Source organism: Hyperolius riggenbachi, chromosome 10, assembly GCF_040937935.1.
Source record: "Hyperolius riggenbachi isolate aHypRig1 chromosome 10, aHypRig1.pri, whole genome shotgun sequence".
Lineage (NCBI taxonomy): Eukaryota > Metazoa > Chordata > Amphibia > Anura > Hyperoliidae > Hyperolius > Hyperolius riggenbachi.
The window spans coordinates 210,486,447-210,499,269 of NC_090655.1; the positions used below are offsets into that span (position 1 = coordinate 210,486,447).

A 12,823-nucleotide genomic window follows, 5' to 3' on the forward strand; every position below is an offset into this window, starting at 1 on the left:
CAGCTACTCCCCCCTTGACGTGTGGTGAAGCGCATGCGCAGTAAAGAATGGGAAAATATCGGGGCTCCAAGGGGCCATTTTGTTGCAGCTCAAGTGTGAAACCCAGAAAACTTACCCCAGCCTTCCTCTGTTTCCCAGCAGCCTGTTGTGTTGGGCTGGAGAGTGGCTGGCTGCACAGTAAGGAGGAGGTAATAATGCCTTATTATTGTACAGAGGAGAATTAAATGAGTAGGGGTCTCCTAGCACTCTCTATGTCAGTTGCATTTAGTGCAAGATTTTTGGCATCAGTAATTTTGGGTTTTGTATGCTATGGCATAGTTTTATTGTGGCACATGACATTTTCAGTTCTGTAGTATTGTTGTTGCTGGTATCAATGAGATAGTAGATTTTTGTTTTCTGGCTTGATATTATGTTTGATGCTGGGAGGCTTATTGATATAGGTGTAAAGTGTCAACTTTAATGCAGAAACAACACATTTAATTAATACAGTAGAATTTTAAAATGCATAAATACAATGTCTTATGGTGGCTTTGAATTGCAGAGTCAAATTTGGGGGGACCAAATTGTTTATTAAGAATTAACATTTGTTGTCTCAAACTAAGTGGCAAAAACTATAGTGACTCCCCCTCTAACGAGTACATTTGAAATCAGCGCCGGTAGACTTGGGCGCAGGATCCAGCTGTTATACGGCTGATCCTGCTTCTGCACAAGTCCGGGCCGTTTTAATTACTATTCCCCCTCCAGGCCGCCATGGATAGTGGGGGAATGAAATAATTCGGCTTCCAGCGATTGCTGGAGGCCGAATTATTGTGTTTTTTAAGCAGCCTCGGCTCCGTCTTCTGACAGACCCGACGTTACTCACTGCGCGCTGCAATAGGAATGATTCCTATTGTAGCCTATGGAGGCGTCGGCTGCGCCCAAATCTAGCAGCGCTGAAAAGCACCGCTCCGCCTCTAACCCCTTCTGCAGAGTAGTGCAGTGGAGAAGTTTAATATTTACCCACTCCATTACTGCTTCTGGACTCCTCCAGATCTTCCTGACAGCCGTGCTGTACCTCTGTGCTGTACACCTCTAGCTCTGAATGCATGTCACATGGTCAAAAGCTGAGGGTATGGAAGCAAAGAGGTACTGGAAAGAACAGAAGAGACAACACATCGCTGTGAGAAGGTAAATGTTACACTGCTCTGCTGCACTACTCTGCAATCTGGTGGGGGGTGGAGGGGTAAAGGATGTTTTACCAGCCACTTGGGAGGCGGGGTGATCCCGGGAGGTGGCCCAGGAGGTTGTTGCTGCACTCCGACTTAAACTGACAGTGTTTCTATCAGAAACTGTCACCGGTGAGCTCCTCTAGATGGGAAGGCAGTGTACTGTCATTCTTTTACTACTTACAATGATGCGCGTTTGAAGCTCCGGAGGGCCACATAAAATGGCAAGGAGGGCCACATTTGGCCCGTGGGCTTTCTGTTTGACACCTGTTATATAGAGCACACCTGCAATAAATTGTTAGTATTGAGCAGAAAATGTCACCTCACCTCAATTGCCACTTGCATGGGAGAGGAACTTACTGTAAGTGGGCAAATCAAAGACGGCAGCTGGTGGTCGACTTGCCAGCAGTTGTGTTAAAGCATTTGGTTCTCAACTTTTAGATATCAGAAAATGGGACACTTGTTTATTTTTCTAGCAAAACCTATTTGGGCAAGAGACATGCCTCCCTCCAACCCTCCCATTATGTCTGGACCACATCCTGCGTCAGGCACACCAAGGAGAATTCACAATCAAAAGACATATTTTCAATTTTGAAATCACATTTGTCATTTCTTCCATTACTATTCCTGTAGCACATAAGCCAGGCAAAAATGTTGGCGCTTATCTACTTTAGGGGACCCAGCAGGAACCCTCACAGGGAAATTCAGCTACTGATTGGTTGGACAGCACCCTCTCAAACTGCTGGGTTTCCAACAGGTAAACTACACCTATACAACACGTTGTGCTGTAAGATGGTATTGTGATTGTTCCCATGAAGTTTCCTGCTACGTCCCCCAAAGTAGATTATCGCTAAAATTTTGATATAATACTGTATAAAAAAAAGTGTAACGTGACTGCTTTTCCTAGTAGGTAAATAGTTGTTTGTACAAATTTGTATATAAGACAGGGACTGTCCTTCCAAAAGATGAACAGTTCCATGCGTAAAAAAATAATTATTTCAGGCAGAAAAATAAAACAACCTGGTTATTAATGTTTTGCACTGTACATACACGTTTATCTGATCATGTCACATGTCGCCTCGGGTACACTTTAAGGTCTCTTTTTCCATGGGCAGTTGAAATGTGTGCTCAGCAAGCAGTTGCCAGGCAGCAGTGAGAAGTTACCAGGCAACAGTAAGCAGCTGTGAGAATTTGAGAGGCATTTCACTGCCTATCAACTGTCTGTGGAAAAGAGGCCAAAGAGCCACTGCCGAACATCTCAGAGGGCCCTTTTCCACAGGCTGAACTGTGTGCTCAGTGAGCAGTTACCAAGCAGCAGCAAGCAGCTGCCAGTCAGCAGCAAGCAGTTGAGAGAGTTTGACAGTCTCTTTACTGGGTATCAACTGCTCATGGAAAAAGGAGTACATATGAAAACGGCGCCGGTAGACTTGGGCGCTGGATACAGCCGGTATATGGCTGATCCTGCTTCTGCACAAGTCCGGGCCGTGTTAATTACTATTCCCCCTCCAGGCTGCCATGGATAGTGGGGAATGATATCATTTGGCTTCCAGCGATTGCTGGAGACCGAATTATTGTGTTTTTTTAAGCAACTTCGGCTCCGTCTTCTGACGACGTCGACAGTACTCACTGAGCGCCGCTATAGACTGATTCCCATTATAGTCTATGGCGGCGTTGGCTCCGCCCAAATGTAGCAGCGCCGAAAAGCACTGCTCTGTGGGAAAAGGCCCTGACACTGGCCAGGTGCAGTATGGGTGATTTGTTCAGTTAGGCCTCCTTTCCATGAACTGTTGAGCTGTGTGCTCAGCAAGCAGTTACCAGGCAGAAGTAAGCAGCTATCATGCAGAAACAAGCAGTTACTAGGCAGCAGTGAGCAGTTGAGAGAATTTGAGAAGCATTTCACTGCCTATCAGCGGTCCATGAGCAGTTGGTAGGCAGTGAAGTGCCTCTCAATCTCTCACAACTGCTTGCTGCTGCCTGGTAACTGCTTGCTGAGCACACAGTTTAACTGCCCGTGGAAAAGAGGCCTTAAAGTACCCCTGACCTGGTCTTGAAATACTTTTAAATTGTTTTATAACCGATGCTATGATGTATTCACAGCACACAGCACCCTCCTACCCTCTCCATCACCCCCCTACGGCCCCCTTCTAACAACAATTATGATAAGGGATGCAGTGACAGTTCTTCCTCCCCACTGTGCGTCCATAAGTCTGCCCCTTCACCTGCCGCTTTAGTTCTGTATGTGTTTCACTGCACACACCGCGCATTCGAGCTGTGCTGTGTGTGGGCTCATGTTAATTGAGGTCGGAAGAATATCCGACCTCAATTATCACAAGTCCGCACACACCTTAGCTCCCCTGCGCACTGAGTGCAGTGAAACACATACAGAACTAAAGTGGCAGGTGGAGGGGGCGGAGTTATGGACGCACAGTGGGGAGGAAGAACTGTTACTCCCTCCCCGATCATATTTGATGTTCTGCCTCAGTCGAAAACTACAACTGAGCAGAATAGGGGGGCACAGGAGGGGGAGGCTGGTGCTGTGTGCTAGTCGCAGCGCCAGCAATAAAGCAATATTACAAGTTTTTAAAGGGACTCAGAGCTGAATGAAATAAAGTTTTATACATACCTGGGGCTTCCTCCAGCCCCATCTACTCGGATCACTCCCACACCGCCGTCCTCCGCTGCCCGCAGCTTCGGGAATCGGGTCCGTCACTTCCGTCAGTCAGAGCCAGTCTGACGTAAGAGAAGTGCGCTGTTTGTGTATCTTTCCAGCACCGCTGGAGAGATACGTAGAGGGCGCACCTCTTCTGATAAAATAGTTGTAACAATTTTTTTAACGACTCTGACCCACTACTAAGAAAGAGTGAATTGCAGTCGCTAAGCGCCTTTGATAGCAATTTTTTTTTTTACTGGAGGAGTGATTTCTGGTGTTTTTGAAGCAATTTTGAATTTAATGCAAGTGATTTCCATATGTTTGGCTGCAAAATTTCTTTCTACAATGATTAAAAAGCAATTTTGCAGCAATCCTATACTTTGTATTGAATGACAAATGCTCTAATAACACTGGAGACCCCACGATTGTGATTTTGGGAAATCCCAATTGCCACTGTGTGATCACCTCCATTGAATTTTATTAACGTAATGATTTTAATGCTTTTGGAATCGCCTGTGATACCACAATGCTTCTGAAAATGCTCTAGTGGACCTCAGGACTTTACCTGTCCCGATACTTTCCCACAGTGTGTCTGCGAGGGATATGACTGGCAGATTGTCTTGCCCGAAAGCAGGCCGCTACTCGTCATGCCGCTCTGTTGTGTGCTGCACCGTTGGCTCTTCACCCCCATCCATAGCAACAGAGCACATCGCTAGCTTACTGGCTAGCAACTGGTCTGTACAGAACTTGGCACTGTGCTCCTGTTCATCCCAGAAGCGTGTTTGCTCTTTCAACTCTGCGAGCCCTTTTCATGCATGGTTTGGCACAGCTGTGTGTAGGAGCCACGGCTGGCAGCATCCTGGGTATTTATGGTTCAAATATTTCCAAACCACCCATACCGAGAGTACTCCTTGCTGGGGCTGCAGTGCACAGCCGTTGGGGAGCATGATCAAAGAGGGAGAGGGAAAATGAAAAGTCAAAATAAACATACACATGTCATACTTACCTCGTGCATTGTCTACTCTTCAATCTCTTTCTCCTCCCCATGTCCTGTTTGCCCATTGTGATTAATGGAATTCTCTGTCCTCCAGTTTGAAAAAGGCCATTACCCCATAACAGCTTCCTGGTCAGGACACTGTTAAACTGTAATATCGCCCACTTGAGCCATAGGGAAACAAGGACATTACCTTGCTCATCGGTTGCCCTTTTAGTTATAACTGACAGCAAGTAATATATTTCAGTTTTGACAAAATCTTGTCAGGAATGGAAGGAATCGTTGTAAGAAGAAAATTAGAGGAACAAACTGTGAGGTAAGTATGTACAGGTAATATTCAGTAACAGGTACATCATGTGTTTATTTTAAATATTTTAACTCAGTTCAGGTTCACTTTAAAGGACAACTGAGGTGACATGAGACATGATGAGAAAGACATGTGTATGTACAGTGCCTAGCACAAAAATAGCTATGCTGTGTTTTTCTTTTTACTTTCTCTGCCTGAAAGAGTTAAACATCAGGTATGCAAGTGACAGTTTCTGTCCGGGTCGGGAATGGGTTGGACTGGGTCAGACTGTAGCTCAGCCCTCACTGATAAGTAGTTACAACCATAAAACACTTTCCTGTCAGTAAATGGCTTCTGAGAGCAGGAAAGAGATAAAATGGGTCAATAATTCATAGATTTAAGCTCTGGCATACTTCTATGAATGTGTCACTGAGCAGAGACAATGAAACAGTAAAAACTTAAAAATTAGATTTAAATATAAAATTAAAATATAAAATAAAACTGTGGGATATCTAAAACAAGTATTTTTTAGGAGAAGGAGGATAGATACAATTGTTTTTTCTCATCAGTTTATTTTCACCTCGGGTGTCCTTTAAGGTACATTTTAGAATTTACAGAAATACATACTGGTATTTCTCTGCTCATAAGCAAAGATTCTCTGTTCTGCACAATGCACATGCAAGTTGAAAAAGTACAATTTCCATATCTGTGTGCAGGAAAAACCTAGAATGATTTGGTGCTCTTCTGTGCCTTCTAATAGTGTTTTGTGAATGCTCTGCGTGTATGATATTGGCTTATTTGTACAGGAATAAAATATCTTTGATTTATTTTTAATTGTGTGAAGAGGGCTAACACAGTGCCTGGCCTATATAAGTGGCTGCCCTCTTTAGAGACATGTCTGTGTCTAATCGGAGGACTGGGGTTTCGGTGTGTACAGCTCCCAGCAGTCGTGGAGTCTTTGCAGCAGCCTATATTACCGGCATCACATCTTCTACAAAGCCTGGTATTTAATTTTAAAACAACCTCGCGGCTGATGTTGCGGTTGTGAGCTTGTGTTTAACCCTTTGCTTTCCGTGACGCACTAAGGTTGCCTTGGCTGTTGAGAACGTCTGCAATCAAACTGTGTGTTGTACATCCTGAGCCATAAAAGAGTTAAAAAGTAAAAGTCGATATGAGGCGAAGTCACCTTTAGCATTTGACACATCACATTTATAAATACTTAAACGTGTGAACTGCGTTATTTCTGCATTCGAGGTGCGAATTTGACACTTGGCGCTTTTATAAATAGGCTAGTCTTCGAGCAGGACTAGTTTAGTGGGTTCTATATTAGAACAATCCTCCTAAGGCAGGAGGTGTTGATTGAAGCCCATTGTTAATAATGTGCTGCCACTTTAAATGTTTTTAATCTCTGTTTATTGCAGCTTGATCTTTATAAGGCTGAGGCTGTTTCACACCCGGGCTCAGCTGTACAGGAGGGAATAAGCAGAGACACAAGGAGCTGTACAGGGATGTCATGATGGATAAGAAGCAGCTCTTCTCATCATCTGGTAAGAGGAGGCTTTCTGTACAGGAGAGAGCAGTGGGGAGAATTCACCTACATACACCCTTCCTGCCATAGGAAGACATAGACCCCATGTATTCAGGCTGTGTGTGTTTTCCTACAGATGGGTCCAGTAACAGGAATCCTCGACAGGGGCGGTCCACCTCGCTTTACTCCCAGGATTCCACGCTGGAAGATCAGAAGGTGTCACACTTTTATCAGGTAGAGTGAACTAAAGATAATATGAAGTACAGTGTCTTTTTAATATAACTTTTTTTTTAATAATCATTACATATGGGAGAATGTGCAAATATAGTTAGGTTAGGAATACGCTGTGTATCAACCTATGTTTAGACACAATAGACCTACGGTAAGCCTGATACACATGCTTAGAAGGGTCTCTGTCAAGATGTGCAATCAGGTTCATCTCTGCTAAGAATCTAGTGTATGTAAATCCAGTCCAGGTTACTAGAATTTCTTATGTTCTCTATTATTCAGCCGGGTAGAAGTAAATTAGGTTAAAATTGTGTGTGGTTGTGTGTTTTTTTTGTTTGTTTTTGTTTTTTTGAAAAATATAATCATCACTACTGTCTTAAAGAACAAGCGACACCCATGCTAATCTTGAAATAAAAAACACATATATAAGTAGATAAATACTACTTCTACTTACATAACGGATGTATTGTGTTATCCACGTAATGATTCCTGTGAATTTTATAAAGGAAAAGCAGAAAATCCTATTCTAGGCAGTGGCCATCTTGCCAAGCTAATGCTGACATCATATCCTCCCTGACTCTTGTTTTCCCCCTCCCTTCTCTTGCTCATTGTGTATTCATTAGCTGCCCTCCTCCCAGAGTCTTCAGTCACTCCCACTGAGGTGTATACTAGGAACTGCACTGTGGTATCCTCCAATCACTGAGTCACCTCAGCCTTGCTTGTAAACACAAGTAATCAGAGGGTGTTTCTAATAAGCAGCTAGGCAGGGAAATAAATGGAAGAGGATGAATATATTATAGATAAAAAGAACTCCCAGCATTCAACTCTTTGGCACTGTTTGGCACTAGGGCCAGTGCTCATAAAGTATGTGATAACTAAAAACCGTAACAGCAGAAAAAGTTTTGCAAGTTTCGAATGCAGGATTAGCATCTTTATCACTTAATACACTCAGACCAGTTGCTGTTGAAATTTGATTTCTATGGTGACAATACCGCTTTAAAATACTGCTATAGTGAACCCTCCATAGTCTGATGACATAATTGCACTATGCTGAGCTCCAGTAGTATATATGGGGTGGTCTTAGACTTGATTTGAGTCACCTTTACTACCTTATATGGCCCTGTTTCCTGTCTGAAGACTGTTGACTGAAACAGTTCCAGCATCAAGCTATATACTGTATGCACACGAACACGTACTGTGTCGCATGCAGGAATCAGAACTTAATCAGTTTGTGGCCAAATGTTGTACAGACATGTCACTTTTTTTTTTTTTTTTTTTTTTTTTTTTATGTTTTATGTATTTTCCTCCCACTATTAGTTAATGTCATTTACAGATCTAGTTTTGTCCATACAAAACTAGATCTGTAAAGGCTCAGATATGTCAGCATTGGGGTTGGCAGATACATTGATGTCAAAGCAAAGTATTAAGTCATAAAAAACTTGTTGGAAGCTTGAAAGACCATACAAAAATATTTACAATGTAGCAAAGAGTAATTGGGTACGTTTTGGTTTAGAATAGAGTGTAAACATATTTTTTTTTTTTTTTTTTTAATGTGTGTATGTATTACAGGGGGAAAGGTATATGCATAAGGCAAATATGATAAAACAGACATCAGGGTTCTGTTGTGATATTAGGACTGTACTGCCCATTTTTCTTCCCATTGATATTTTTCTGTAGTGTAAGTAGGTATGTGGCCCACTGCCTATGCTGGGGCTTACCTGATGTAATCAAGCTCTGACTTCAAGCATGAAACTGATTAGAGCTTCCATAGGATAACACCAGATGATATTGGCCAACTAGTGCAACTGAATGGAAGCTGTGCCAAGCAGGAGCTGTTAAGGAGAGGGGGCTGCACACCCACTGCGCAATGGAAAAGGGACATAATATTAAATCGTGCAAATTCATCCCAGCTCCCCTTCCCTGCAGCAAACACAGAGAAAAGCAGCTATTCTGGTACTCTCTTGCCCCTGTATTAGAGGGATGGATAAAGTTTATGCCCCTCTGTGGCTGCAGAGGCCACTGCCCAGTAGTTGTCTGTGATACAGATAAAATCCCTGGGAAGTAAACAGGCAGGGCAGTGCAGAACCCCTAGCACTAGTCCTACTGTCTTTTTCTCCTGTTTGCCTTAAAGTGTACCAGAGCTGAAAATGAAAAAGAATTTATACATACCTGGGGCTTCCTCCAGCCCAATCCACCTGGATCGCTCCCATACCACTGTCCTCCACTGTCCGCAGCTACGAGAAACAGTTCCCCGCACTTCCGTCAGTCAGAGCCTGTTTAGCGTAAGAGAAGTGCGCTGTTTGCGTATCTCTCCAGCAGCCGCTGGAGAGATACATAGAGGGCTCACTTCTAGGTAGGCTGGCTCCGATGACGTCACTGACGGGACTCGGTTTTCGTAGCTGCAGGCAGCGGTGGACGGCAGCGTGGGAGCGATCCAGGTGGATGGGGCTGGAGGAAGCCCCAGGTATGTATACAATGTTTTTCATCTTTCATCTCTGAGTTTTTATTACAGTTTTACAGTATTTTAAAAAAGATTTTATTTTTTTTCATATTCCTTTTTTGGTATGGTTTATTAATTCAAAGGGATAATCTGATTATTTTAAGGAAGAAGATGAGGCATTTGAAAGGGGTAATGGGCAGCTTAAGGAGGGTGAGAATCCTCCAGAGATCAGCACAGGTAAGTTAAATAAATGCTTAATATAAAAATATACAAACACACCCCTTATTCAGTTACTACAACAATATCTTCTCCCCCTCCCCTCTGGTCAATGTGTGCCGAGTTGGAGAGTCAGGAGCACTCGGTTCCTGTCAGAAGAAATTGGGAGCCAGTGGCAGCGGGAAAGCTTAATCAAATCTAATAAAAAAAATTGTAGAACTGGTGCAAAAATTTATCTTTTAGCCTTTATTTTCACTTGCAGCGTATCTGCACGTATGCATTTTACCATGCATGTTTTTATGCAGTCATTTTTTTTTTCTACTGCCCACTGACCTGCATGGTGAGACAAAGGGTTAATGACCATATGGGGCAGTGCTGGCAGTTTTGTTAAAGGCTGTAGAGCTGGCCCCGGAAACAAAATCAGAAGTATGACTGTTGGAAGGGATGACCTGGGGGCCCGGCGTCTCTGGGGAGAATTCACCGTCAACCAAGGGTCCCCTAATGCTTCTTTAAAGGGAATCTAATCTGAGAAGGATATGGATTTTTCCTTTTAAAATAATACCAGTTGCCTGACTCTCCTGCTGCTCCTGTGTCTCTAACACTTTTAGCCACAGACCCTCAACAAGCATGCAGATCAGGTGCTCTGACTGAAGTCAGACAGGATTAGCTGTATGCTTGTTTCAGGTGTGTGATTCAGCCACTGCTGCAGCCATAGGTCAGCAGGGCTGCCAGGCAGCTGGTATTGTTTATAAGGAAACATCCATATCCCTCTCAGTTAAGGTTCTCTTTAAGAAGGGGGGTGGGGGGTTCTAGGTTAATTTTACCCAGAGGCCCCATTGTAACTAAAGCCGGCCCTGGCGGAACCCAGTCATGTCATTGATATGATAGAATAGTATCTATGGCATGTGTTACAGCAAACACCACGATTACATGGACAGACACAGTGGATCGTAAATTGAATCAGCTGTGACAGTCCATGTCAGGAACCTAGCTAGCCAGGAGCTCACTACTAGCACATCAGCCCATATTCTTGTTAAATCCTTGCCCTACTATTTATCGTCTGTTTATAGATTGCAAGCTAACGATGATTATCCAACTTCCATAGATCTTTTCTTGGTTAAAATATATATATTTTTTAGTTCTTTTAAAGCAAACCTGAACTGAGAGGGATAAGGAGGCTGACCTATTAATTTTGTTTTAAACAATGCAGCTTCCCTGGCTGTCCTGCTGAGCCTATCTCTAATGCTGCTCTAATATTTTTTCTGTTCGATTTCCATTCACTTTTATGAGAAAAAGGTTCAGAAAAACGATCAAAATCAGATTGGACCTATTGGAAAGGATCTGTCTGCCAATTTATCTGACAGAAAAACTCATTGTGTATTCCCAGCATAATACTTTTAGCCATAGACCTTGAACAAGCATGCAGATCATGTGTTTCTGATAGTTGGACTGGGTTAGCTGTAAGCATGTTTCAGATTTGATTCAGACACTACTGCAGCCAAAAGGATCAGCAGGGCTGCCAGGTAACTGTTTAAAAGGAAATCAACTTGGCAGCTACCATACCCCGTTAAATTCAGGTGTCCTTTTAAAGTAGTGCGACATTAGAAATTCCCAATCCTGTGAGAAGTTGTGAGTAAATAATAGAATTATTTATCACAGATGGATCAAGTAACAGAAATACACCAGAGATATGTCCCAGCCCTCTGTATTTCCGGGACTCTGCGCAGGAGCATCACAGGTTATCAAAAGACATTCAGGTAAAAGCTCTTATGTATGTATCTGCTATCCCATCTAACATGCGCCCAGAATTTCCTATTGCAGTGCAAATCATGTTTCCACCTTGAGCCACATACACACTTTTATCAAACGAACAACGTGCAAACGACCACCCACATGACCTGATGTACCGCACGACTTGTATGTCCACACGTCTGGATGGATAAACAACCAACTCATTCACATACTGCGCATGATAGCGGAACGACAGACTACACATTGAAAACAAGTACAAGTTGTTTAACCACTTGAGGACCCAGCCTTTACCCCCCCCTTAAGGACCAGCGCTGTTTTAGGTGATCTGTGCTGGGTGGGCTGTGCAGCCCCCAGCACAGATCAGGGTGCAGGCAGAGCGACCAGATCGCCCCCCTTTTTTCCCCACTAGGGGGATGATGTGCTGGGGGGGTCTGATCTCTACTGCCTGATGGGTGTTGCGGGAGGGGGGGGGCACCTCAAAGCCCCCCTCCGCGGCGACATTCTCCCCCTCCCTCTCCTATCTGTCTCCTCTGGGGATCGGGGCTGCACAGGACGCTATCCGTCCTGTGCAGCCAGTGACAGGCTGTCCCCTGTCACATGGTGGCGATCCCCGGCCGCTGATTGGCCGGGGATCGCCGATCTGCCTTACGGCGCTGCTGCGCAGCAGCTCCGTACAATGTAAACAAAGCGGATTATTTCCGCTTGTGTTTACATTTAGCCTGCGAGCCGCCATCGGCAGCCCGCAGGCTATTCACGGAGCCCCCCGCCGTGAATTGACAGGAAGCAGCTGCTCGCGCGAGCGGCTGCTTCCTGATTAATTAGCCTGCAGCCGGCGACGCAGTACTGCATCGCTGGTCCTGCAGCTGCCACTTTGCCGACGCGCGGTATGAGTGCGCAGTCGGCAAGTGGTTAACAGTCCAATGTTACAATGACTTGTACACACGGTCCATCTGCACAATATCAGACGACCGTAGTCCAACATAGATCCGACAGTTTGATCGGGCGCAACACCTGTTATCAGTCGCTCATCAAGTCGTTTGCACGCGTACACACACCTGATTGTCGTCCAACAGTCTAAAACGGACTAAACAGACGACAAGCAGGCCGTTTTGTTGAGCATGTGTGCAGGCCTTTAGCCATCCCTCACATTTGGAGGTTTCTGCACTTTGAGAGTTCAGGCTCATACACACCTACCAACAATCAGTCCAACTATCTTCCAAACTTGTCTGTTGGCAGGTAAGTTGGGTGTGTGTGTATACAGCTGACAAACAACCAGATGACCAACTGATAACAGGTTGTTTGCTAGATACAACTGGTGGATCAATCTGACCAGCTATCATGTAAGTTGGAATGTGTGTACAAGTCTTTTGAACAACTTTGTTTTGAATGCGAACATGTTGTGAAGTTTGTCATTTGGATTGCACACATAGTATTTAAAGGACTTCTGAGGCCAAATGACCAAAAAAAGTGAATTACCTGCATCATCATTTAAGTCACGGAGGACGCCGTCCGCGCCCTCCGTGC

General features: G+C 44.2%; 1 protein-coding gene across 2 annotated transcripts in view; it reads left to right on the forward strand.

Annotated features, from left to right (window-relative positions):
- The first annotated feature begins 9 nt into the window (after positions 1-9).
- The window catches only part of LOC137534324 (uncharacterized), a 48,438-nt gene continuing 35,624 nt past the window's right edge, over positions 10-12,823 (forward strand). Inside the window, exons 1-5 of one of the 2 annotated variants that reach the window (XM_068255768.1) lie at positions 10-188; positions 6,557-6,682; positions 6,800-6,897; positions 9,496-9,568; positions 11,207-11,304. In XM_068255768.1, coding sequence (XP_068111869.1) covers positions 6,649-6,682; positions 6,800-6,897; positions 9,496-9,568; positions 11,207-11,304 — 303 coding nt within the window. In that variant the 5' untranslated portion in view covers positions 10-188; positions 6,557-6,648. The remainder of the gene's footprint in view (positions 189-6,556; positions 6,683-6,799; positions 6,898-9,495; positions 9,569-11,206; positions 11,305-12,823) is intronic. The other variant, XM_068255769.1, reaches the window with a different exon arrangement.